At 49.8% G+C, this 25,360-nt stretch overlaps 1 protein-coding gene across 2 annotated transcripts in view; it reads left to right on the top strand.

The window, feature by feature from the left end:
* PLXNA2 (plexin A2) overlaps positions 1-25,360 on the top strand; it is a 509,765-nt gene that overhangs the window by 397,313 nt on the left and 87,092 nt on the right. For both annotated transcript variants that reach the window (XM_080367686.1, XM_080367687.1), the window contains one exon: positions 6,120-6,254. In XM_080367686.1, the coding sequence (XP_080223812.1) occupies positions 6,120-6,254 (135 nt within the window). The remainder of the gene's footprint in view (positions 1-6,119; positions 6,255-25,360) is intronic.

The following is a 25,360-nucleotide window of genomic DNA, read 5'->3' as shown; positions in this document are numbered from 1 at the left end:
ATGCTTTGTCTGCATTGTGGCCAGCAGCAGGGGGGAGAAGTTGGGATGCGAGGCTGGGTTTGCCTCAGTGGGGCTTTCATGTCTCTTTGAAGTTTAAAAGGAAGAGTCACACACCGCTCAATACACCCTCTTGAAACTGGGTCTTCCAGCAGTGCCCAGGGGTGGCGTGGGATGAGATGCTGGTGTGATACCGTGGGCTGCTTGTCACCGGTCCTGCCGATTTATCCCCTTCCCAGCCGGCTTGGCTGCCCATCGCTCTGATGGCCGCAGCTGCCCTGCTCATGGCCCCTCTCTGGCACTTTATAAAAGAAGGATCTATGTCTGCAGAAATTGAAGGAATGGTCACGGTAAGCAGCGCTTGAGAAAAACCCTCCTGGGTGCCATGCAGCTCCAATGCCTGTGCACTAGCAGGGCTCGCTGCAACAAGCTCTTTACCAAACTGATTTTTCTCCCCAGCTGACGCTGTAGAGTTTTGTAAGGGCAACCCCAGTGGTAATTAGTGAGTGTATTTAATGTTTAGTCAGACAGTGTAATTCTGGAAAAGGTGGATTTTCTACTCCCTCAGAGACCAGATCGTTTGGACTTGAGGAGCTGTTTTGCTCCAAGCCACTCAGCCTGACAGCTTCGTGATTTTCTGGAGCGAACCCATCTATCGAGGTTTCCCCACGCTATCTTTGGAGTAAAAATGATGGTGATGCCCACTATGACAGACGTATTTTATCCTAATTTGGGAAAAACGCATAAAGAAAATATGACAGGAGAGAAAGACTGGGATATGAGGAAGCCTCCAGGTAATGAGGTTAATTGGATATGCTGATTTGAATTGAATGTGCATGTAAGGGTTGTCATTAACTTCCTTACGGACATATCTATGATTTAAAGGAAAGATACTTAATGGGATTACTATTTCACTTGAATTTCAAGGGGGAGACTTCCCTCGTGGAGAGCAGTGAGTTCAGTCACACTCCTGGTGTTCCTGCCTGCAGAAGGTGTGAGCAGGGAAAGCCGGTTCCTCAGGGCTGGGTTTCTCCTGGATGGGGACATGGTGAGGGATCCTATCCAGCAGTTCAGGCAGGGTCCTGTGCATTTGCATTACCAGATTCACATCCCAGATCCGCTGTGGACTGGCTGTACCACCCCCAGCAAACCACTGGGCTTCCCTGTGGTTTATCAACGACTGGCAAACGGCTCCGACCTGGCTCCCCGAGCACCAGGACTTAGCTGATGTTAGCCGTGCTCTGAAGTTGTGAAGGGGTACTTCTCTCCCAGAATAATTTCATATGGGGTCTGAAGGACTTTTGGAAACTTCCCATATGAATATTTGCAATTTCTATTCCGGATTCTTACCTCCTAGAGATCGCCATGCTTTTTTTTTTTCTTTTTCTGGATGTCAGAGGATGCAGGACCCATTAGCAGCACACAGATGCCAGCATCCGTAATCCTGTAAAACAATACTGCAAGAAAAGGTTGTTTCTGAGGGGGGCAGGGAAAGTGGCAGGTCATGTGCATCTCACCTCCTTCTTAGTTGTGTGAATATAGAATAGCCTGCTTTTAATTAAACTGGATTAGCAAAAATAAATCCTTTTTGCAAAGATTATTTGGCAGAGGCACACACACGAAAATCTGGACTGGTATTTATTTATCTTGTCCTGTCTTTGGGGAGCTTTTGCATTGCTGAGTCTCTTGCTTGTGGAAACTTTCTCCAGTACCAGGTCTAGGTAGGAAAGGCCCCACATAACCGTGGGCTGAAAGAGGTAGGGAAAGGCTATGTAAGCTGCGCTGCGCTCCGGCCTCATTCAGAAACCTGCTGCCAGTAACGGCCTTTCTGCTAATTTTCCATTACTGAAGAAAGAAATCCATCCTAGAGCTTTATGGGAAGCTTTACTGGGGAATGCCCAAGAGCTGAGATGTGCAGGCGTAAACAGCAAAAACCAGCGGCAGTTCTGCAAAGATGCACCTTGGCGGTGAGGGCTTCTCCTTCTTGTCTTTGGTTTCTATTTCAGGCAGTAGATGCAGTAACGCTCCAGCGCTCATTCCCAGAGCTGATACAGTTCTACTTGAAACATCCATTTTAGACAAATGCAATGTTATTTGATAGTATTCACCCTGAAGGGCTAGAAATGGTAGCGTGAAAGGAGCAGTCCTAAAGCTCCGGGGTTGACTGGGCTTTTCATTCCGTCACCGTTACACAGAAAGATCAGCACGCTCAGCCAGACTGTTGTTCCTCCTGACCCAGGGCATCATCTCCGGAGCCCATCCGTTGCCTCCGTAGACCTTTTCACATGGCAACCAGCAGCAAGGTGCTTTGGGATCCCTCTCCCATCAGGTGCCTGTGGATATGGGGAGAAGCTGCAGTTCTAGAGGAGTTAATGGGTGGCCTCGCATCTGGGACCCAGGATGGGGAATCAGTCCCTTCATGCATGGATTTGTTCAGCTGTTTTTCTGGCATCAGGCATCTCATCATGAGTCAGCCTCTTTGAAACACTTGTAATGAAAACAGACAGGTAATTTAATCATGGAAAGTTCCTACAAAGAGATCCAGTGTCTTCTAACAGGACTCTGCTGGGACAAACTGGTAGGGAATCCAGAGGTACCTTACTTCTGGCATAGGCTGGGCAAACTAGCAGAAACTTTAGTACAATAGGTATGTTGGAGCTTCGTGTCATATTAGATCCTTGAATGGCTCATACGCGGGTGCTACACTGCAACATCTACGTGGCACAATGTGGTATTTTGCTAATCTCTTAAGATAATGCAGAGCTTATGCCTGCAGTCTGTATTGTGGGGGTATTAGGCTCAGCAATCTGCGCCGTGCCTTTGAAGGGCTGCAGTTCCCTGAACTGAGCAGCATGCTGTTTTTTTAAAAAACGTGGCGTGTTTTGCTGGCCCGGTGTCCTCTGAGCCAGGGATGATATTTAGATTTGCAGATTATGTCGTTAGGTACTTTTTGAGCCATATTTGTAAACATCCATCAAGAGCAAGCGAGGAAAGCGTGGTATCTGTCCCAGGCGACTTCTCTGATTCCTGTCCAGTTGTGCGAGCCTGCGACCTGTCCTCCCAGTCTCCACTGCCTTTCAGGTGGCCGAACACGTCTCTGAGCCTGGACACCTCTGGTTTCCATTGCACCGATGTGCTTCTCCCCATAGCCACCTGCTCCCTGTTTCACTGCGCTCCCACCCGTTCCAACCTGCACCGCTTCCCTCCGTGCCTTTCTCTTAAACCCTTCCCATGCCCCACCACCGTGTCATGGAGAGAAGAAAAATGTGGAGAGTTAGGGGGACATAAAGGACCAACCACCAGCAGCCCAGCCCCATCCTGCTCCTCCCTGTGCTGCATCGCTGTGCCTGGAGCCGGGGCTCAGGGGTGAACCCAGACCTGGGGGTTGGGACCACGCTGCTAGTGGTGGCTCAGCAGTTGTCTGGCGCTGGAAGGGTGCCTGTAAGGTAGGCAGAGGGATTATTTCTCTCTCCAGACGTCAACAAGAAGCTTCCTGCTGAGGAGATGAGCCCTTTCTTCTTCCGCATTCACAGGAATCATCTTTCTTCTCTGACATCATCATTTGTTGTCATGGAAACGAAACCCTCAAGAAGAGATGCAGTGGAGCATCCTGGTGTCGGTGGGTGCATCTCAGGCTGTGGGATACCCGGGTGGGTAGGACACAGGCCGCAGCAGGCGGGACGGGACAGGAGCGCTGCGGGCTCTGCTCTCCTCCTGTCCCGTGGCCTCTGAGCAGCATGGAGCCATCTCACCTTGACAGGCTCACTGAGAGACCCCAGGTGGCTCCTCCCGCCTATGGGGGTGGCAGGAGGGTGCAGGCAGCACCCAGCACCCCGTGCAGGGCTCCGGCTGTGTCCCAAGACACCCGTGCCAGGCACAGCTCCGAGCACACATCCAGGCTGGAGGAGCCATCACGCGCATGGTGCTGTCTCCATCCCAGAGCCTCAATTCCCAGTTGGAATTGGCCTGCACAAGGCTTGTCCAGTGGTATCTCTCTTTATTAGCCCTGTCTGACCTCATTACTAGAAAGAAGCTCAATTTAACGAGCTGCTGGTGCCCCAAGGGAACTCTGAAAAACAGTTGTTTTTCACAAAGGCTGCTGATCCTTCATGTCCAGCGTTTCCATTCCCATTCGGCCATTAATCAGGTGTTTGCATGGAAGCGGCTGTGTGTCCCTGACAGCCCAGTGTCCCTGCTATTTATTCCTCAGGGAATTTTGCAGCCTTGTGCCTATGTTCATGGCAGGCCTGGGCGGGAGATGACAGTGGTGCACGCACGGGCAGTGGGTCTGGAGGCAGCATGGGTTTGCAACACCCAGCAAGGAACTGGTCTCATACTGGTCTCAACCTTCCTCTAGTTCTCAGTATTTCATGAAGGCAGTGCAGTAGCCTAATTCACACAGGTGCAACTAAAGCAGGGTTTGACCTGCTACCTTTGTTTGGATTTTCCTTTATGGAAGTTCAGGGGTTTTGAGCCAGACTTGTGCTGCCTTCTTAGTCCTGCCAGAGGCTCCCTGCATCTGGCTATGGGTGTTAAACCAGACCCCTCTGATGCACACCTGATGTTCTTTTGTATCACTAAAAATTCAGAAGGTAAGGAGAAAAGAGATAAATCCAGAAAATAAATGCATTTGTGTACCCAACATGTCTTTATATGGCAGGAGGCACCAGGGCTCTTTCCAAGAAGAGGATTTATTTGGAGGAGGGTGCAGGGGAGCATCCTTCCTCTAGGAGCATGAAGATATCCTTGTATTTCCAGCTGGGGTGGCACGTTGCTCAAATAAATTTTAAGATGCTTAACAACCTGCTTTCTTACCTCTTGGGGACGTGAACTAGAAGAAATAGACATCCCTGGCTGCTGCTCTGTCCTGCATCTTCTGAAGGCATAGGCTTGTCCAAAGCCGGTTCTTCGTGCCTCTTCTTCGGTACCACAGCCAGGCAGTGAGTAATCGAGCAGCAAAAGGGGATGCGGCAAGACAGCTCGGCATGAGGCTGCAGCAGATGGCATCTCTGCGATAAGAGGTTTTTCCAGGGATGGGCAGTCCCCCATGCAGCCCACTCCTCGCAGGGCAGCATGCACATGCTGCGCAGCACCCCGCGTGCGGAGCGCGTTCCTGGCCCCGCCGCACAGCATCGCTGTCGCTGCGAGCCACGGGGCCAGCAGCGGCTCCACCGAGCCCTTGGCTCGCCTGACTGCTCTCCTCTCCCTGCCTGACGCCTGCCAGTGTTTTCAGCTATGTAGACACCATGTTGCAATGAAATGGCTATCCAAATATGCAAATCCTGGTAGGAAAGACAATGTAAATTGTTTGTTTATCCTCCCTTCCCCTTGCATAGCCCTCAAGGCCATAAATTATTAAGTTTGGAAGAGATGGCATATCCTCAACAGCAGCTGCTGGTGGCAGGGATGGGGTTTGTCACAGCTTCGCAGGTTTTCCTTCAGGAGCAGGAAGTTGTCTTTTGGTGGGATGGATGGATGGATACTGGGAGCCCGGCAGACTGGACAGGCCATGTTAGTTCTCTGCTCGCTCAGAGCAGGAGTGGTTTCCCCTTGCTGAATCCTGCAAATTTGAAACTAATGGGATGGCAGCAGCAGCTCCACATTTCTAGGCAGAGGTGGTATTGTAGGAGGCTTCTGTGGCAAGAAGAGGTGACGGAGATGTTCTGAATCTCAATCTTCATGCGTCTGGGGAAGAAAGAAACGGGTCTACTGTATCTTGTTGTGCTGCCTGGGGATTATTGTGGCCTTGTTTCAGGCTTATTTTAGAGAGAATCTGGAAAGTTTACTAGCTTTGTTACTCTTGAACGCCCGTGGTCAGTCACAGTGTGCTGGCAGTCTGTGTGCTCCCCTTGCGACCACAAAACTTTCTCATTATTTCTTGTGGGTTGGGGAAATCACATCAGCTTCAGTGGAGAGGGAGCCTTTGCTCTAACTCCTGCCCCCGCACATTGCTTGCTAGCACTTTGCTCTGTCTCCAGCTTGTGAGCTGAGGTTTTGAATTAGATTCCTTTCCCTACCTTGTCCTCCTCCCCACAACTCCCCCCCTGCAAAAAAAAAATAAGAAAAAAATTTAGAATTTGGCTGCTATGAAAGCACCTGTAATCTGTTTGTGCTTCTTCCAGATCCGAGCAGATGGTCCTCCCCATGGTGGAATTCAGTACGAAATGGTGACGGTTTTCAAGGACGGGAGCCCAGTCCTTCGAGACATGGCTTTCTCCATCGATCAGAAGTATCTGTACGTCATGTCGGAGCGACAGGTAAAGCATCTGCTTCCGTACCTACGTGGTGGTGGCTTCCTTCCATAAGGAGCGTGTTGTTGGAGCGCATGGAGCTGAGGTTGTGTGCTGAGCCCCATGGTGCCTGGATCAGTACGGGTAGATGGAGCACCAGCAGAAGCTCAGTTTTATCGGCCTCTGACCAGAGATTGTTATCAGTGCACAAGGGAGAGAGTTGTACCCACTTACTCTTGTCTGCAGGCGTTGGGAACCGAGCTGAGCTGCTGCAGAGGAAATGTGCTTTGGGGCTCTGAACATCCTTGCCTAGATAACAAGATCCTGAGCCGTAAGCGTTACGATCCACTCCCCACAGTGAGGCTGGCAGGCTGTGGTTTTGCATAGCTTTGTCTGAGCGTTTATGATGCCTGCATTTATTTATTTATTTATTTACCGGTGTGGTTTAAGTGATTGCGAGTGATGCTAGCGTGCAGAGGTGGGACCAGGCGTGGTGTGGGTATATGCTCTGCAAGTAACGCTTACACTGCATCTGCACCATGCCATCCGTTGACATGCCTGTTCTGTTGCTGCCTGGTGCCCACCCTGGTCCAAAAAAGCACAACCAAAATGATTAGGATGGGAATTTATAGCTGACAGTCCATGGGAGGCTGTTGCTTGGGGGAGCCAGCACAATGTAAATAATCTGGGACCTTCTGTTCTTCTTGGAGACAAGAAAACATATGAAGACCCCACCATTAAGCCAGACTTCTGGGTTCACTGACTCTGTTGAGCATTTTATTGGCTATTACTCATGACTGTGTAATTCAGATTAATGGAGCTGGTGCCTTGTGGGTGGTGGAGACAGGAGAAGGGTTGCATCTGAAGTTGTCTGGATGCTGTTAAATTTTTCAGCATTGAGTTAACCCTCTGGTGACTAACAGCTTTCCACATCTGCTGGTAAACAAATATCTGTCCTCCCTCCCACCTGTTCCTAGAGAGATGCTACAGAGAGGTATCAGGGTGCAGTGCTCAAAGATCTACTCATGGGGGTAGAGAGCAAGCAGCTATCCTCACAGCTTGCCTTGCCCGAGGGAGCTTATGGCTCCTCCCAGAGCCAGCAATACTGTTTTGCTAACCTGTAGCAAAACAAAAAAAAAAAAAAAAAGGCAAATACTTAGCTTGGTTATAACTTAAAGCCAGGGAATAAATATTTAGAAGAGTGCAAAGTCTTCTTCCTGCTAAAAGACTTAACTGAATAAATCCCTGTGGTTAAAGAAGGCATTATATGCTTGTTATAGCGACGCAGTGATAGAAACTGCCATGAAAAGCCAGAAATTTAGGATCCCATTCCAGCTTGGCCTTGGATTAGATGGTAATAATGAGGTTCTATGCAAACTTTGAAATTGCATTATTTTATTAAAATGTTAATGCTGTGGTCATTTTCTCCAGGAGCCACGTGCTCCTCGTGCTCTCACCAGGGAGGAAACGATCCAGCGTGTGTCTCAAACAGTTGAGGAACTGTTTTCATTAGGAGGAAAATCCAGTGGGAATGCCTCCAACTCATCTTTTATGAGGCGAGAGCGTCTTAATATTCATCAAAGTGCTAATTTGCTTAATTGTGAAACAAAAAGATGTGAAGAGAATTAGCAAATAATCGAATATTTCTGGAACGTTAATTCCATTTCCAGCCACAGCTCTGGGAAAACGTTGGCCTTGGGGGAGACTCCAGGAGCAGGGGGACACTGTCCCTCATTCCGTGCAGGACTCGCTGTAGGATTTGCTTTTTTGCACTTGCAGAGATGTGTGCTGTGGGTCCAGAAGTCCTGGCATGCCATTACATATGGATTTCGACAGCTCCTGTGACCCCACTGCCCTAATCCTGGCGATGTGATAGTTTAGCAAAGTGGAGAGGAGAATATATTTTTTTTTACCTGAGTGCTATATAAAGGAACCTGATGATTAAAAAGGGGTCAGTACCAAGAGGAGAAAGATCCAGCAGCTTCTGAGGCTATAAATGGTGGGAAGTGCCCTCAGAAGCAGCAAGAATATGCAGTAAAAATGTCTTCTGAAGTCTGGAAATCTGGAACAAAATAAAATTCTGCCACAGTAAAATGACATAGAGAGCAGCTGTTCTTAACGTCGATCTGCTGCATGTTAATGTACTGGGGGAGAATTGTCCAGAGCCTGTGATTTTAAATATGTGCTGAGAAAGAAACAGGATACGTGCATGTTTAAAAACACATCTTTCAAAAAATGAGGGTTTTTTTTGGTGTAATTCAGCTAAGAAATGTGTGCTCCCCAGTAGTGATCAGTAGCAGGTCTCGAGCTCCTGCGGCCGTGGTGTTAGGTACAGACCAGCAGTAAGACGCGATGCTCTGTTGGACTGTGATGATGCTGAACAAACTGAGATGTGTGGATGCTTCCCGACAAAGCATAGATGTACCATTTCGGTCTGAAGCCCATCCTCCTTCTGTGCTAGCAGCAGCTAGGATCAGCTTTCTGCTGAAATACGTTAGGGAAAGTAGTTGCTTCATTCTGAAATCTGGAGTTGTGGTTGTAGGCGCAGTCCTTCCCCACTCCCCCTGGCTCCTGTCCCAGCCCTGTCTGTGCCTCGCTCCAATTTATCCGCAGTCCTTTTGAGCTCTCCATGAGCCTTTCATGTTTCATTGCCAACTTCTTCCAAAGCAGAATATTTGACATTTGATTTCACTCCCACAAAGCACAGAAGCAACAGTTGCACAGCCCAGTCCGGGGGAGAGAAGGATAAAGAAACTTTGCTTCCAGCCACTTACTCAGAATTCTTTAACCACATGATTTAAGAGTGCTTATTAGGAGCTTTTACAGGCTCTTTTCCCACTGCACCTGGTTTCAAATAGCTCTTTACAGCAAAAGAGGAATGATTCTGACCCTGACAAAAGCAGAAATTCATTTCTCAGCCTTGCTCAAGCAAGAAGCATCATTCCTGCCCACAAGCTGAGCAAGGCTTGGATAGCGCTAGATGCTGCTGAGATGGAGACGTGTCGCATTCGCAGAGCAACGTGGGGTGGCAGGATGGGAATAGCAGTGGGGCTGGGGAGTGCTGGCAGAGTTGCATCATGCCCCCCGACCGAAATAGCGGTAGGTGCTACGGGTGGGTCGGCTTTTGGGGGGACCCGCACAGCTGCAGCGAGAGGATTTTCACCAGGGCTCTTCTCAGCCGGAGCCCAGCGTGAGCTGCCTCTTGTTTTTCATGGACAGACAAATTCAACTAACAGTTTCTATCAGAAAAAAAACCAAACAAAAAACCCACAAAAAATATTGAAGTGGAATTGGTAACCTTGCTGTGATGGGCTTGTCGGCTGCTTGGCTGCCCTCTGCTGAGATGGTGAGGCGTGAGGGTGCACCCAGGGCTGGGAGCCCCCAGCCACCAAGCGGCAGGAGAGGGGTTAATGGCAGCGCAGGGCAAAACCAGTGACAAATGTTGTGGGGCCACCAGAAGCCCCCAGATTAAAAATCTTCCCATTTTAATGGTGAGTCTGTCATGGAACCCACACCAACATCCCCTGCGTGTGCCGAAAATCTCTGATTTCTTGCTTTCAGAGGGAAAGACTGAGGCTTACAGGAAAAATGCTGCTTATAGTGAGAAAAAGTGGCTTTATAATTCAGTCCTGAAGCATTAATTGTCTGTGCGTCAGGGAGATGGTAGGTTTTTTTAATGTATGAAAGCTCAGTGCATTTCAATTAAATAAGCCCTGTAGGATGGGAGCAATTTTCTGACTCCAAGGCTGCAACCCCTTTTTGCTGGCTGTCTCTGCTCCCCGTGCAAGTTCAAACCGTTGCAGCCCTGGTTTTACATGCAGCAGGTTTGACTTTGCTCCCACGTACACCTTCAGCCGTCGCGAGCTAACCCTGTGAGAAATGGTGGGCATACTTCAGCACGGAGATTATATAAGCATCAGCGGAATTGGGGCCAAAGATTTTTGCAGCTCTTGATAGAAGAACAAATTTTGTTATTTTTAATCTGGGAGTGAGCGGAGGCTCAAATCAAACACATTGCAGGCACTGGGGCAGGGATTGCCGTCTCCAAAAGATTTCACCACCTAATCAAGGGCTATAAACATGGAATTTAAAACAGCGTGATCGAAATAACTTGCAGGGCTTGTTGGAAGGAATATCTCTGCTCTAGTGAAAAGAAACATGGCCCAACAGGTCTCTCCCCCAGTGCAGAGCTGTAAGCCCTGACTGCAGGGGCTTCTCGCAGCCGCAGGCAGCGATGGGCACGGGGTGCTGGTAGGGGCAGAGGAGTCGGGCACCGGAGCAGGCGCTCCCCCTCCTCTCGTTGTCTTTTCCCCACTGGCAGACAGACCCTACCAAGATGTGTTTTTCCTCCTTTATTTTCCCAACACTTTATTTTTTTTTTTAGCTAATGATCCACCACTTGTTTTTGCTAATCACATAAATAGTTCGATGAGGTGCTGAGGCTGTGCGGTGCGGGTCTGCTCCCTGATGGGTGAAGCAGCACCTTCCTAATGAGCTACCTGGCCAGGATGTTGCAAATGCAAAATTCATCTTCCATCAGCATCCTCCAAAATCCCTGCACATTTCATTGCCTCGGAAACACTGCTGCTCTCAGCTCATCCATAGTTACGTCGGTGGTTAATTCTGCCACAGGGGGATGATTTCTTTCTGTTTTTATACAGTATGTAGCAGGGAAGCATCCTGCTCCGTGACTGGGAACTTCACTGTTCCCGTGGTAGAAATAATAACACATAATCACCCAGTGAAATGCAGATAACATCAATTAGCACTGTGGAGCTCGGAGGGCCATGGACCTCTGTAGCTTGGGATGTACTGAGGAATTCTTTGCCCTTCTAGCAAGTACCAAATGCTCTGCGGTCGGTCTGCATGCATGATGCTGAGCTGTGTGTGGTGCTGAGCCCCTCCACGCCTGTTGCAGGATAACCTAGCCTTAGGGGGAGGCAAGGAGGGTTTAGAGGGTGCAGGCTGACTTCTTGGTTTTAAGCCGGCAAGTGCTCGAGCACCTGAGCAATTTCTGGTGGCTGGTGGGACATTTTTATCCCTGGTTGATGTAGTTCAGGGACCCTTATGCAGAGCGTTATGAGCGGAGCTGCGCTCCTGCCCGTCGCTTGGTGGGAGGCAGCGAAGATTAATGCCAACCCCTAAAGATTCCCCTCACGCCGTGGCGAGAAGGGCATGGCAGCAGGGAGGGCAGAGCTGCTGCCTGCCGCTGTAAGTGATGGCCCCGGGTGCGGGGAGGGGGCCAGCGCTCCTGCCGGGGGTGTGCTGGGGACACCGAAGGTTATTTGGATTGAAGAAGTGGAAAGGGCCATTTTATGGCTTGCAGCCACTTCATCCCAGCCTTGCCTCTTAAAAAGCAAGGAGCAGCTCTAGACTCCATTACTCTGTGTGCATCAGCACTGGGGGGCATTGCCCAGCATGACCAGTATTGACCAGGCTATGAGCATCTTGTGGGTGTGGAGGGCAGAGGGAGCTGGCAGCGCTGACGGAGCTCACTCAGACCTGTTGCTTTTCCCTCCCTCTTCCACATACATCATTGTGGCTGTAGGTAAAGAAATTGTCTTTTAGCCTGCTCTGTTAGCTCTGAAATATTTGCTTTGCAAATGCCCCTGTGTCAGGAGCTGCAGATCTGCAGAAGACTCTGTGGGTAATTTGTTGCACAGCTCCCTGTCCTGTAACCCTGAGATGTTTAAGTCCTGTGAAAACAGCTTTGCTTTGGACTGAACTTTGTGGTTGCTGACTGAGAGGGAGGCAGGCGGGGGCTGCCCGGATGATTTAGAAGAGGCTGGAACTGGAGTGAGGGCTGAGAAAAACAAGAAGTCCATCAGTTCTGGAGTAGCGAGGCTGTAAATACTGATGGTGTCCTGAAAAGAACTGAGAAAACACAATAAAAAATGCAAGAGATGTGGATAAAAGGGTCTGGAGTCATCAAGAGGGAAAAAATGAACTGATTAAATTTTTAACTACATTATCTGCTAGTTGAACAGCCAGTTAGCTGGACGTAATCTTAGCGAAGTTTGAACCACTGGGACAGGGAAAATGGCTTTGCTGAATCCCACCAGAGATGTCCAAAATCCTGCCTCCCATGCACTGCTCCAGGGGCTCACCCTCACCCGTGCAGATAACACAGCGTGCCTGGCAGGGGCTTGCTACGACCCTCGGTGTCACCAGCCTGTCTGGGACCCCCAGCTGCTCCAGCACATTGGGGTGTGCAGACACACTTGCCCAACTTGTGTTTTTCCACAACTACTGCCAGAAAGGCGTGAAATAGCTGTGAGCTGGGGCAAAGAGGGAGTAGAGTAGGGGGATGAATGAGGGAGTGTGGGGATGGCAAGAGGATCCCCCCCAGAGCAGCGTGGTCCTTGCTGCAGCAGAGCTGCTGTCCTTGAGGAAGGGCTGTGCTCCGTGGGGAGGTTTGCACCAGCTCTGTGCCATCCCCTTCCACCACCAGCTGCTCACACTACGCTTTTCTAAAATTCATCAGCTGATGCAGGTTTTTTCCACTTTTCCTCCCTGTAGTCAATTAGGAATAATGAAGAAATTCAGCTAAAAACTTGTCTGAGATCATGAACAATATCTACCTGACAAGAAAGATGTGTTAATTAAAGCCAATTGACCACAACAAACCCTAGCCCAGCCAGGTGGGACAGCATGCTGTCTCATTTTCCTGCCCTGCTGGCAGTCCGTTTGTCACGCCAGCAGAGCTCTGGCCACGGTGGGGCTGCCGTGGTGGGGTCCAGCCTGGTTGCAGTCCCGCAGCCTGCTGAAATTTATGTACAGACACAAAATGTTCAAGCATCTGAGGGGGTGGAGTTAAGTGCAGAAGGCTTTGAGGTAACGAATACTTGACAAGTAAACTTTCCTGGAAGAAGTGGTAAAAAATACCCCAATGTAAAGATTCAATATCAGGGTCAGTGGGTTTGTTTTTTCTAAATGAGTTATATTTTCAACATTGCTCATATGGTTGTTTCTTTCAAGTGCTTGCTAGGTTTGCTTTCAGGGTTTGTTTGGTTTGTTTTCTTTTTTCTTTGGATTAGTCTATTTTTCCCTTGCCAGTCACAGCCACAGGGTTCCCATGTGTTTGCTTCAGCACTTGCTTCCCGTTCCAATTCCCCCTTTTCCACAGACCTATTGTTTAAATTTCAGGCAAGCAACCACAGTCCTGAAATATTTCCAGAATTTCCCTTACGTGCACGTACGCACACAGAGCTCCTCCTTCTCAGCACACCAATGCATCAGGTGTTTGTAAGGGGACAGTTGACATCCTCAGTAGTTGCGGGAAGGTCTAATGTCCCTCCAGGTTTGGTGCCACCACCCCTACTCCATCCTGGAAGCAAGCTGAGGTTTCCCACGCATCTCTGTGGATGGTGCTGGGGTCCATGGCTGAGTTTGAGCTGTGCAGGGAACGCTGTGGCTTTGCTGTGGGATTTGCATGTTTGGATGGACAGACAGACATGGGTCTCCTGTCCTTAACAGGAGCAATAGGAGAGGGAAAGACCTCTGCTCCCGAGAGAGAAAATTACTTGAAGGAGAATTCTGAAATTTCGCACTCGGTGCTCAGCTATGAAATTTAAAAGCAAACCTCAGATTCCTCTTTCTCTCTATTAGAGCTTTTTAAACTTTTTTTTTAACTTCCCCCCTTCCTATGCTGCTGGAATAGTTTGTCTTCTCAGCAAATGAGTTTGGCGGCTATTCAGCCGGTGAGGAGGGGAATTGTTCACACCGGGCGCTAACAAAAAAGAAACATAACTCACAATATGGTGAGGGGAGCTCTGAAATTGCACGAATTATTCTATTTTATACTTTAATTAGTTTGAATTAGCAATGGGAATAGATGCATAAAATGATCCAGTGAAGGGTGAAATGGAAAAAGGGATACGGTGTAGAGTATCACTTTATTATTATGAAGTTTGCAGGAAGTCAGCACAGCTGATGTGCAGGCACTTGCCCCTCTGGATCTTTTCCCTGTGAGCTCAGAGCCGCGGGCTCTGCAGGGAAGGACAAGGTGCCTTGTGCAGCTGCCCTTGGACGTGGGCTTTGCATGTGCACCCCGAAGCCTGGAAGGCTCGGGATGATGTGGCACCTTTCCTGGTGGCTGTGAGTGGGATGGGGAGCAACTAAGAGCCCCCTCCAGCAGTCTTCTCTCCAGGCTTGGCTCTTCCCTGAACCTCAACATCGGGATCAGACTGGATTCCATGGCTCAAAGGGGCAGGAGGATTTAAGAGAGTTCAAATCCAACCCGAGTCTTTAACCTCGGAGCATCCTGTGCCATTTTCTGGTTTTCTCCTCAAGGTTCTGAAAAGTTCTGCAAAATCAGATGCACTGAGGTTTGCCTTTCAGTGTATTTTTTGTTTGTTTCACTTCAAATCAGTCATGCAGAATACAGCTACAAAGAGGGATTCCTGTGATAATACTGGAATGAGCAGAGCTAAAAAAACGCGGCAAGTCCCATCCCAAACCTCTGAGTGTACCCAGTCAGCGGGACCCTTAGCCCAGTCCCACTGGCACAGCTTTAATGCAAACAATTATTCAGCTTTAAAACCAAGTTCCCACCAAAGTATTTGAAAAGTTCAGAAAAGTTCAGAAAAAAGTTCCTGCAGATTCCAGATAGGTTGACAATGATGGATGTGCCCCAGGGGAGCTGGCTGTAATGGTGTTGTGAGCTGGGACTAAATATAAAAGTTAAGGCTGGTTGCAAAGCAGAAAAACAACTTTTGTGGCATTTGCTGTTGTTTTCCCTCCTCCTTCCCTGGCAAAATACTTTCCCTGTTAAAACTTTGCTGTAGCAAAAGATGTTGAGATTTTCTAGAGCGTGCCAGACCATGGGTATGGAGGAAGCTACAGGGGTTTCCCTGGGGAGCTTGGGACATTTCTGGAGAGCAGGCAAGTTCAGCATCCCGAATGAAAATCTGGAGCACCAAACCCAGCGCAGGTCCTGGCCAGAGCTGTCTAGGCAGGGGGTCCCTCCAGCCCCGAGGGTCCCTCCAGCCCCATCCCTGCGCCGTCCTCGCGAGCCATTTGATAACTCTGGCATTTCTGGCCGATGCTAGTGAGGAAAAGGAGCTCCCTTAATAATCTATTATTTATTTTAGCAGCACGCAGGAATGTGCCCAGCAGACTAAACACTCTGTGCCCAGGGCTGTGCTCGGGACTTTCCCCTGCCAAGTTCGTGGGGGCTGATCCGCGAGGAGCACAGCATTCGTCAAGAGCTGAAGAGGGCTGTGCAAGGGGAAATAACAGTGGGGTCCTGAAGGTTTTTGTGCGGGTGTAAAAGAAATCATTTTTATTGCAATCAAGCTTAGAAAGTGCTCCTTGCACGGGGAGATCATTGTTTTCCCTCGTTCTTTTTCCTCTGTGCTTACCTGCCTGTTCGGTTACCACAGCTGCCTAATTTTCAGTGGCTTCTTTGCAGCAGCCACCACCAGGCTGTGAACATTTTGCTATCTGCTAACAGATTTATCCTCCCCAAAGCCCTATGAGATGGAGCAGCGATATCACTTTTTAGATGAGGAATTGAAGCATAGGGATGCTACGTGACCTATCCTAAGTCACACAGGAAATCTATGGCAGAGGAAGAGATTGAACTGAAACCTCCCAAATCCTTAGTCCCATAACAAGACCATTCTTCATTTCACCGCTGTTCAGTTCAGTGTTCTCTGGTCACAGTGAGGTGAATATAAGAGAAGTCACTGGTCTGGTTTCCAGTGACAAATAGTTTATGAAGTCTTCATCAATGTAAGCATCACCTTCCCAGCTGCAGTTAGTCATATGGACTCTTGGAAGTGTACCTTTAAAAAAAATAAATCTTCATAAACAGGTGATTTCAGTGCACAAAAATCACTTTGAAAGCATTTAACCTTCATCAGTAAATCCTCAAGTGCCTGTCACGAAGGGCGATGCTCCTTGAAGGTGACGCCGGCGTGGTGGCGGCTGCGGTGCCGCACAGCTGGCCGGCTCCTCGGGAGCTTGGGGAGCCTGTTCCCGTCCCGGCAAAGCAGCTGGAAGTGGCCGTAGCTGGCAGCGTGTTCCCAGGCTTGACTGAGCAATAGGTTGATCTGTCGTGGCAGCCCTCGAGTTTCAAATGAGATTTTGTGTGCATTGTTGCTGCCAAGCTACACCTGTGCATATTAATAGGTTCTGGACTTTTCTTCTTCCCAGACTTGGAACTTTTCCTTTTTCCTCCAAAACTCCTTGAACTCTGGCAGGGCCAAACTGCTGGGTTTGATGACAAAAAATGAAGCTTAAGTGGGGATTTGCCCTTTCTGTCTCGAACTGCCTGTTCCATAGGGCATCTCCGTGGCACTGTCCTTCCCACCTGCATCCAGGACAGCATCACCGATGTCAGCTGCTCCTTGTCTGTGCAGACAAAGCAGGGCGGAGGATTTTGTGCTTAAAACTAACATGAGTAGGGGCTCAACCAGTAGTTTTCTGCTGTGTTTCCAAAGAGCTGAACAGAAAGGCAGGGCCACTCTCTGTAATCCAGTCTTCCTAGCATGGCTGCTCACCTTTCTTTGTTAGATGAAAATTAGAGGTGTTGGGGTTTTTTTATTCTAAGAGGTTTAATCTAAGAGCAGGGAGAGAGAATGCTTCAGCTGATCGCCATCCTTCCAGCCTGCCGACTGCAGCCCAGAGGGCTGTTCAGTTGCAGAGGAGTTGGCACGGGAGTTTCGGAGCGTGCTGGAAGCTGGCACGTATGTACTGCTTTACCCGGGCTTCAGATGAAACAAAATATGGTTTCAAATGTGTACGACTGAAGTCAGAGCAGCCATGGATGTTGCATGGAGGAGGAGGAAGATTTTAAGGCGGTGGAGGAAGTCCAGCATGCTCGCCTAACACCAGGTTTGGTTGGTTATAGGAGTATTTTAAGTGATGAGTGCTATTCTGAAGTTGTGCCACCAAAAACAATGACACATTGCCTCCTCCCCTCCCTGGCTCCACTTCAGAGTGTCTCTCTCCAGTTTTCTCTTGCAACACATATTTATCTGCTCTGTGCCCTTATGGCTGTTTAATTAGTATTCATGTTTCCTTTCAAATAGAAATTGAGTTGAGTGCTTGGAGAGCTGGAGGGACTTGCATTGCGAGCGCATCATGTGGGTGGGACAGTGCCTTCTGCTCTTCCACACGTGGTATTGAAAGGCCTGGAGGAGACCAAATTAGGTTGTCAAGACATCAGAGATGTTTTCAAATAATTGAATTAAAAGACCCATTTGGAATCCCATGCCAGCAGTGGAGAAATAAGATTTGAGTAGCACAGGGGCCCAGAAACAAGAGCCAAGCAATGAGGGTCTCTCAGCAGCTGGGATGGATGGAAGTGTTGGTGGGCTCCATGCTGCCTCAGCCTGGGATCACCATGATCCAGGAGACTGTTGGAGGCAGGGATCTGCCTTTTGCTCTGTTAGTGACATGGATAACGATCCTGGTCAGTGCTGCAAGCTCCAGAGCGCTACCGTGATAAAAATCCAAACCAAATGGCCAAAGTCAACTGATACTTAAGGTAGACTTTGGCAAAGGCTTGCTTCCTGCCTGGCCACCAGCTTCTTCTCTTGCTGGTTTGGGCAAAGTCTGTGTGACAGAGTCAGCCCCTGGTGCCCAGCTGCACTGGACATGTGCTACGTGAGCACCTCCCGTTGAATCTGCTGTAGTAAGGACGGGTTTAGCACTGCGCTTCACCGATGATATTTTCATTGTCTCCTAACAAGCCGCAGTTGTTGCAGGCTTCTTCCCATCCCTTTAAGAAGTGACTCACAGGCAGGCAACTGTCAGTGTCTTGCGTGCTATTAATATAGCATAAGAACATGATGATAAGTTGGTTGAATTTTGGGGTTTTTTTTTAATTTTATTTTGGGAGAAATCAGAGGGGAGGATGGGTGTTAAAAAATGACTCCTCCTTGTGAGGCTGGGCCTTTGTGTGAGCGAGCCGACAGTCTTGCCCACAAAAAAAAATTTGCTTAAAATCCTTACGTACAAAAAGAGCTGACCACACTAGAATAGCGTTACTGGAGAAACTGTGCCAGAAACAGCATTCCTGTGGCTGGGGAGAGGGGTGTGCAAGCTCCAGTTGTTAGGCAAAGACAGGCTGGGTTTTTCCATTTTAGGTCCTTGCTTTCAGTGCACGTGGTCCAGGCTGGTGGCCTGTGACCCTGCTCATCCCCTACCGTCTCCTCCAAGAAGGGTGCTAGAGGACATGTTGTGCTTGTGGGAGAAGCATCCCTGTAAGGCGGCAGCGTGCTAGCAGGGCATCTGGGTTTAGGCTTTGTACAGATGTGGGTTTGCTGCAGCAGAGGACGTACCATTCCAGGAAAGCTGCATCCCATCCAACAAAGGACCTTGACCCATCAAAGTGCATAAGGGGATGGCCAGCTTGGGGCTCTCCTTGTCCTTGCAGGGCTGTGGTGGGGCTTAGGACCACAGTTCCACCTGCCACTACCCCACGTGCAGAGAGAGCCTCCTAAAATAGCCCCCCAGCCCCCTTCTGTGATGTCCGCGGGGATGGGGGACTGCAGCACTGTACGGGAGCGGTGCTCGCCCCAGCTGGGCTCCCGGTCGGTGGAAGGAGAGGTGAGAATGTCATCTAGATCCCAGCTGGCAATTTCCTATCCTTTCCTAATGGACTGAATGTGGTCCCCATAACTATAAATTCTCCTGGCTTGGGTCAGTTGAAATTGGAGACTTAATGCTATAGAAGGGCAGGTTTTTATTTTATTTTTGTGCTCTGTGTAATCACATTGATGGCAGCAGTGTAACAGCCTTGAATTATGGGTGACCAGAGAAAAAGAAGGCATCTCCTTAGCTCCCTGTTGTTATTGTCTTTGGGTGCAGAGCAAAATGTGTAGGCTCCAGGCTAGATTGTGTAAATCTCGTTAGAAAGCCATTCCCGGCTAATGAAACCCTGGGAGAGAGGGATTCGGCTTCCCAGCCTTCAGCCTTATAGCAAAGGCTGGAATAAATCCATCTTCAGTTATGTGTAGGCTGTTCTCCCCTCTCCCCCATTGCGAGTGTGTATTTATTGGTAGAGTTGAGATACCGTCGCTGTTGTTTCAGATCAGCCGCAGGTCAGCAATTTGTTGCATCTGCACCTGAATGATTTCAAGTGACAATTACTTTCTCTTAAAACACACACACACACCCCCACACACACCCCACAAAGAAATAATCTAGTGTGCAAAGAATTCTCACCTGGTCTTCAATCCTTCTACGGAAATAGTGAACGGGCATGTAGATAATGATACCTCCCCCACTGTGAGCCCGTTCTGCAGCTTGCTTGGCCATGGGTATTAATTCAAGGGGCCAGAGCTGTTAAGGAAAGCTGTTGAAACCAAGTATCTGAGATAAATGCATCTCATCTTTCCCTGTTTGTGTAGGCTGAGAATGTGCCTGCCAGAGCCATAGATCCCACTCGGGGTCATGTTTGTTTGGCTGCGACTTTGTTGCTCTAAGCATGGGTTTACCGGCTCCTACTGTGTGAAATACGATTGTCTTTGTCCTCCTTTGCTTGATGGCCTTTGTGGTGTTTGCTGAAGTTTTGAGAGCATCTGTTGTATTCCTGGTCTTATTAATATAGAGATGTGGCAGACAGCTCGTAATGCAGACTGGCTTTGAGCACCAGGATGTGAGCCTGGACGAGCTCCTCCTCTGCGGGTTATGGGGGCGATTTGGAGACCCTGACACCCAGGCCCCCCCTGCCATCCACACACCTGCAGAGATCTCTAATCCCTTGTGTTCAAGCCCATCCTCGTACTGCGCCTTCTCCTCCCATTGCAGCATCTCACTGCAGACACTGAAGCAGGAATGTTGATTGCTCTGTTCTCTGCTTTTTCTTGTTTCATCTGTATTTTCTCACCTGCCTTGCCTAATGCATACAGACACAGGGGAGCTTTTCCCACCCCTTGTCTAACGGGTCTCGACCTTGCTCAGGGTTTGCTGTACATCCCCCAAGTGGCTGTCAGCTTTTGCTTCTGGAAGCAAAGCTCCAGCCCAGTCTGCAGGGCTGGGGGGATGGTACCCGGGGATGGGGACATCCCTGCGCAGACCACGACACCTCGGCTATGTGGGCAGCACAGCGGGAATTGCTGTAGGACCCCCGTGCTGTGGGCAGGCACAGGGACTGCCGAACGAGGCGGTGGGAGTGTTCCAGACCACCAGTGCTTGTAAATAGGGGCTTGCTTTAATGAAACAAACTTGCTGGGTTTGAAAACAACCTGGGAAATTTGTTTGTGTAACAAAAGGTGCTGGTGGAGGCGAAATCAGATGTGCCTGCCTGTGGGAGTGGGGCAACGTACAGCCCTCAGCAGGGACTAGATGCAACAGTTGAGCTGGAAATGCAGCAGTGTGGAAGCATCCAGGCCCTTCTGAGGCAGCATAAGCTGCTGGAAATATTTGCATTGTTTTGCATTTCCTTTATCTCCTGCCTGTCCCAAAGAATAGAGGGTATCCTGTGCATCTAATGAAGTCTCTGAAGGTTTGAATACTTTTTTTTTCTTTTTCTTTTCCCTATTCTAACTAATCTTTTTTAATGCTTTACAGCCTCATGGTCTCTAATTGAATGCATTTTATTTAGAAAATAACATTTAGTGCCACTTTGGGTTTCCAGTTATTCTTCAATTGGACTTTGAGGGCCCGATGTCTTTGTCATTTTCATATGCACAAAAGATGGCAACATCAGAGCAGCAAACACCATATTATTTCCACTACTGATGACTAGGCTTGGGAGCAGAATATGCAAGGCCAAATTTAGTCTCAGCATTAATTTATTGAAATGAGTTGAAGTATTACACCAGTAGCAAATTTGTCCCACGGCTTCCAAGGATGCTGGAAGAAATTAGAGCAACCATAGCTGTCAGTGAAAGCCACCGTGAGTGTCTCCTTGTTGCAGCTGCTAATGTGAAGAGCTCGGGGTTTTCATATGAAACGTCTGGAGTCGATCTGCGCTGCAGCGCTGACAGCGCTGATGTCTCACCCCTTCAGCTCCCCGCACACGGCAGAAAGCGAGTCTCTCCCACACGCTTTTTTGGGCATCAAAAGCTGCCAGCGCTGGGAAGGGTGGGAAGCTGTGATAACTCAAGGAGCCTCCTCCCTGCTAGGTGACACGGCTCAGCCTGATCATCTCGGGGACACACGAATGATGTGGGTAGGAGGCACCAGCCTGTCTCCCCACCGTCGGCTGGTTTCTCCAACAACCAAAGAGTCTTTCGAGTGAAGGGAAGGGGGGGCGTTCAGTGACAGTGGAAAAGCCTCCAAAGGGTGGAAGCTGCAGCGATGCTGACTGCATCTGTCAGTTAGTGTTTGTGATGGACTTTAAGGTCCTTGGCGACACCTTCTGTTACAGGAGGAAAAGATGAGCGCTATACAACCGTAAATGTATTATAATAATGACAAATGTTCTTGTAACTTGTTGCAAAAGGAGAGATTGCTGCTCCCATGTAATGGGTGTCCTCTGTACTCGGTGAGGGCGCAGTGGTTTGGTTTGCATCTTGAAGAGCTCTAGCGTTAGTGCTGCCCTGTGATGAAACAGCTAATTAATGGCATATGCCGCACTGCCAGAAGTGTGTGTGTGTGTTCAGAGAGGGAGGGAACAGGATCTGTGCAGGACTGCTTGCTCCGAGGCTGAGCAGCCCTGCAGCCCGTGCGGGGCTGGTGCTCTGTGCTTGACCTCTGCCACAAGATTTGACCATTTCCAGGAGCCAGAGGCTGTGCCCAGAGGCTCTTCTGTGGGACTTGAAACCAATGATTTGCCTTTTAGAGGAGATGGGGTTGACCCGAACCTTGCTCTCTGCTGTCATCCCAGCGAGGCAGAGCAGTCCTGTGGCCTTTCACAGCCTGGGAATCAAGACAGAGGAGCGGTGATGTTCCTCTTTGTCTAAACTTGCTCTTTGAGTCTAAACTATTACTCCGGGGCTCCTCTCCAGCCTTGAGAGAGCAAGTCTGGCACCTTATCGCAGGGCAAGACACCCAAGGTTACCATAGGCAGGATCGGCCCAGGAGGGCGGCAGGTGCTTTGTCTACGTGCATCCCTACAGGAACAGTAAAATACCTTGTTCAGAGCAGTAAATGAGGATAATCCACATGTCTTGAGGCTTCAGTGCAAATAGTATCTTAAACTCCAGCCCATCCTGGCCCCGTGGCGGTCAGGACAGAGGGTGTGCAGCAGCTGCATGGGTACCTGCAGTGCCTGGCTCGCGGTGGCAGCAAACGCAGCACCTTAGAACACAGAATCGTACAACAAACTGCACATTTTGATGGCTCTTTGTTTTCCTCTGGTTTGATGTGGCCCCTGAAGCTTTGCCGTGTTGTCTCTTGAGATGTTCTTTTTGGTACTCACCCCCTACACCGGCGTGCCTGTGCACAATAATGGGGCCAGCGTGCTACAACTGCCATGGGTCAGTGGTTTCCTTCTTGGGGAAAAGGGCTTAAAGCTCATTTTCTTTCAGAATTAGAGAGTTTGGGATATACCTAGGAGGGTTCATTTCTCATGCTGGTGGTCAGGTTCCTAAATTATTTTTGACAGCCGTATGTAATGATATACAAATGGGAAAGTGATGGAGTAGCAGAAAATTGACTGGCAAGGACAGCGTAATGTAGTTAGAGAGCAATACTTACTAAAAAGCCATGGAGACTATGGCAGTGTTCCTGGAGCAAACCAGTAGTAGGACCACAGTCAGGCTGTGAAAACAGTAATGATACAACTCTGACCTTTAAAGCTACTTAGGGCATTCAAATGCTTTCGATTTTCAAGGCTCTATAAAATTACACAAACCAGCCATGCCTGTGACTTTCCTCTTAGGTTTCTGCAGTATTTAAAGAATTTGAAGAACCCTGAAATGGTTCATAAAATGGGGAATTGAGAGTTGCTTGTGTGCTTGCAGTGTGCAGCAGACTTTCATGAGGGGCTACAGAGAAGAGCCATGCAGGGTCTGGGGTCGCTGCGCTGAACCTCCCCACGCAGCCCCAGAGCTCACCATCCCCGTGGAAAGGCCGTGTCCCATGGGATGTGGGCATCCAAGGAATGAGCCCCCAGCCCCCCCAGCCAGGCTCCCGCTCACCCAGCCTGGGGTGTGTGATGCCTTCCTGGGAAAGCAGAGAGGTGAGCAGGCATCGTAGGAGCTGGAGGGGCTGGAAGCCGCCGTTTTCTGCTCAGCCCATTCTCTGGGCAAAGCTGCTGTTGAATAATAATGTCAGTCACACGCGAGGTGCAGGGCAGAGCTGAGGTTGGGCTATTTAAATGATACTTGCGTGTGCCAAGAAAACAAACAGAAAGGGCCAGTCAAAGCTTTTCAGTGTCATTGACACCCTCGGACGTGCCAAAGCCAGGAACAAAGCCCGCATTGTCGCAGAGCACAGCCTGCCAGTCTGTTCGGAGCGGGCAGATGCAGGGTTGCCCACCCTGCTGTGCCACGGCCAGTTGGCCACGTGGGGTCCCTTTCAAGGTGGGTGGCGAGACACGTCCTCCCGTGCAGCCCTGGGCTTTCTCCTGAGCGCAGAGGGTAAACAAAATGTGGCCTCCATGTCCCCGTGCATGCCAGGGGTGGCAAGTGGCCAGGCACTTGAGGGGGGATGCTGTAAGGGCAGGGGTGGGGAGAAGCCATATGGCAGAGGGAACTCCAGCTCTGCCTCCATGGCGGGCAGGAGAGCGGTGGCATTGGGACACTGGCCCCAACATGGGGTCTCCCAGTTGTTTTGGGGCAAATTGCTGCAGACCTTGTCTGTGTGCCCCTAGAAAGTGCTGTGCGGAGACCTCAGGCTGAGCAGGCCCTGGAGGAAGAGCAGCAGCGGTTCATGGAGGCAGCCCAGGAAGGGGAACATGTTGCTGCTCCGGCTGGGCTGCAGCCCTTGTGCTGTGCCCCATCGCACTGCTCTCACCAGGGCTAGTCCCTCATCTATAAACTGAGGATAATGTTTCATCTCTTTCTGGGAGCAGCTGTGGTCTATTATTCTGTGTGTACACATGTTGCCCATTCCAGCAGGGCTGCAACTTCTCCTAAAGCTCCTGGGCATGCCAGAAACGCAGGGAACATGCTGTCGTTCAGGGACACGGGGTGCTGGTGACCATCGGGTGCAGCCTCAGGTCCCTGTGGGTTTGGCTGATTTGCTCCATTGTGGTACATGCAGCAATGGAGCAAGGCAAGGGTTAAGCACGGGGCCCCACTGGAGAGAGGGAAATAACCAGTGTGGCAGGGGAGCTGGAGGGAGCCGTGGGGTCCCTCGCTCTGCAGCAAGCGCTGGGCTCCAGCTGCCTCCCATACATATGCTGCTCATTTTTCATACTGAACACAGCTGCCGCCAGCATCTCTTCCTACCCCTGTTCCTGCCAGTTTTATGAGAAAAGAATAAAGAGGGGAAACACATAACTGCAGAGGTTCATTTGCCAATTGTCAGGCTGCCGGTGCATCAGAAATAGAGTCATCGGTCTGCTTCCTCCACCTTGCCGGGGCTGCGCAGGCATCTTTTCATTAGCAGCATTATTTATTCATGGCCCTCCCAAGCTGCTCTCCTTTTTGGAAAAAGGGACCTGCTGATGCTCCTGTTTTTTTCCAGGGTGGCTTTGGCCTCCATTAGCTTGCTCCGTGGGTGGGTGGGACGGGAGAAGCTGCCTTTCTTGGAGACCTCAGTCTCTACGCAGGGGTGAAGCCCTTCTCTCCGCCGGCGGGCTGCGATCGATCAGATCAGCGAGGGCAGGCACCAGCGAGCGGTGGGATTGCTGGCTACCCCTCTTTCTTTAGCTTGGTAATTAGAAGCTCTCAGAGAGAGGGAAAAGAGGTCACACATGGAGTGGGCCTATTAACCCTGTCCCTTGCCAGCTACCCTGCAGAGAAATGCCCTTGGAGCAGCTGCTCTGGTGCGGGCTTCCAGCAGGAAGGCAGCTGAGGGGAGGGAAGATCCCCCTCCACCTCCGCTGCCCCGGACACCGGCGGGGATTCACCTCCCATGGGAGGTCTGCACCTTAGAAACACAACACCAGGGACTAAATTTTGTCAAGAAGTGTTGGTAGACTCATCTCTTTCATACAGCGGTAAGAACCACCGTGGTGGTTCCTTGCACCCATACCCTGCCAGAGGCAGGAGACAGCAAGCAGGTCAGTTACCCACTGGTCCTTCTCCTGGTGCATCCTCACAGATTCCTGGCATTCCTAAGTTGGC

The sequence above is a fragment of the Falco punctatus genome, assembly GCF_963210335.1.
Source record: "Falco punctatus genome assembly, chromosome: 17".
Taxonomy (NCBI): Eukaryota; Metazoa; Chordata; class Aves; order Falconiformes; family Falconidae; genus Falco; species Falco punctatus.
This window is presented reverse-complemented; position numbering and strand designations above follow the sequence as displayed.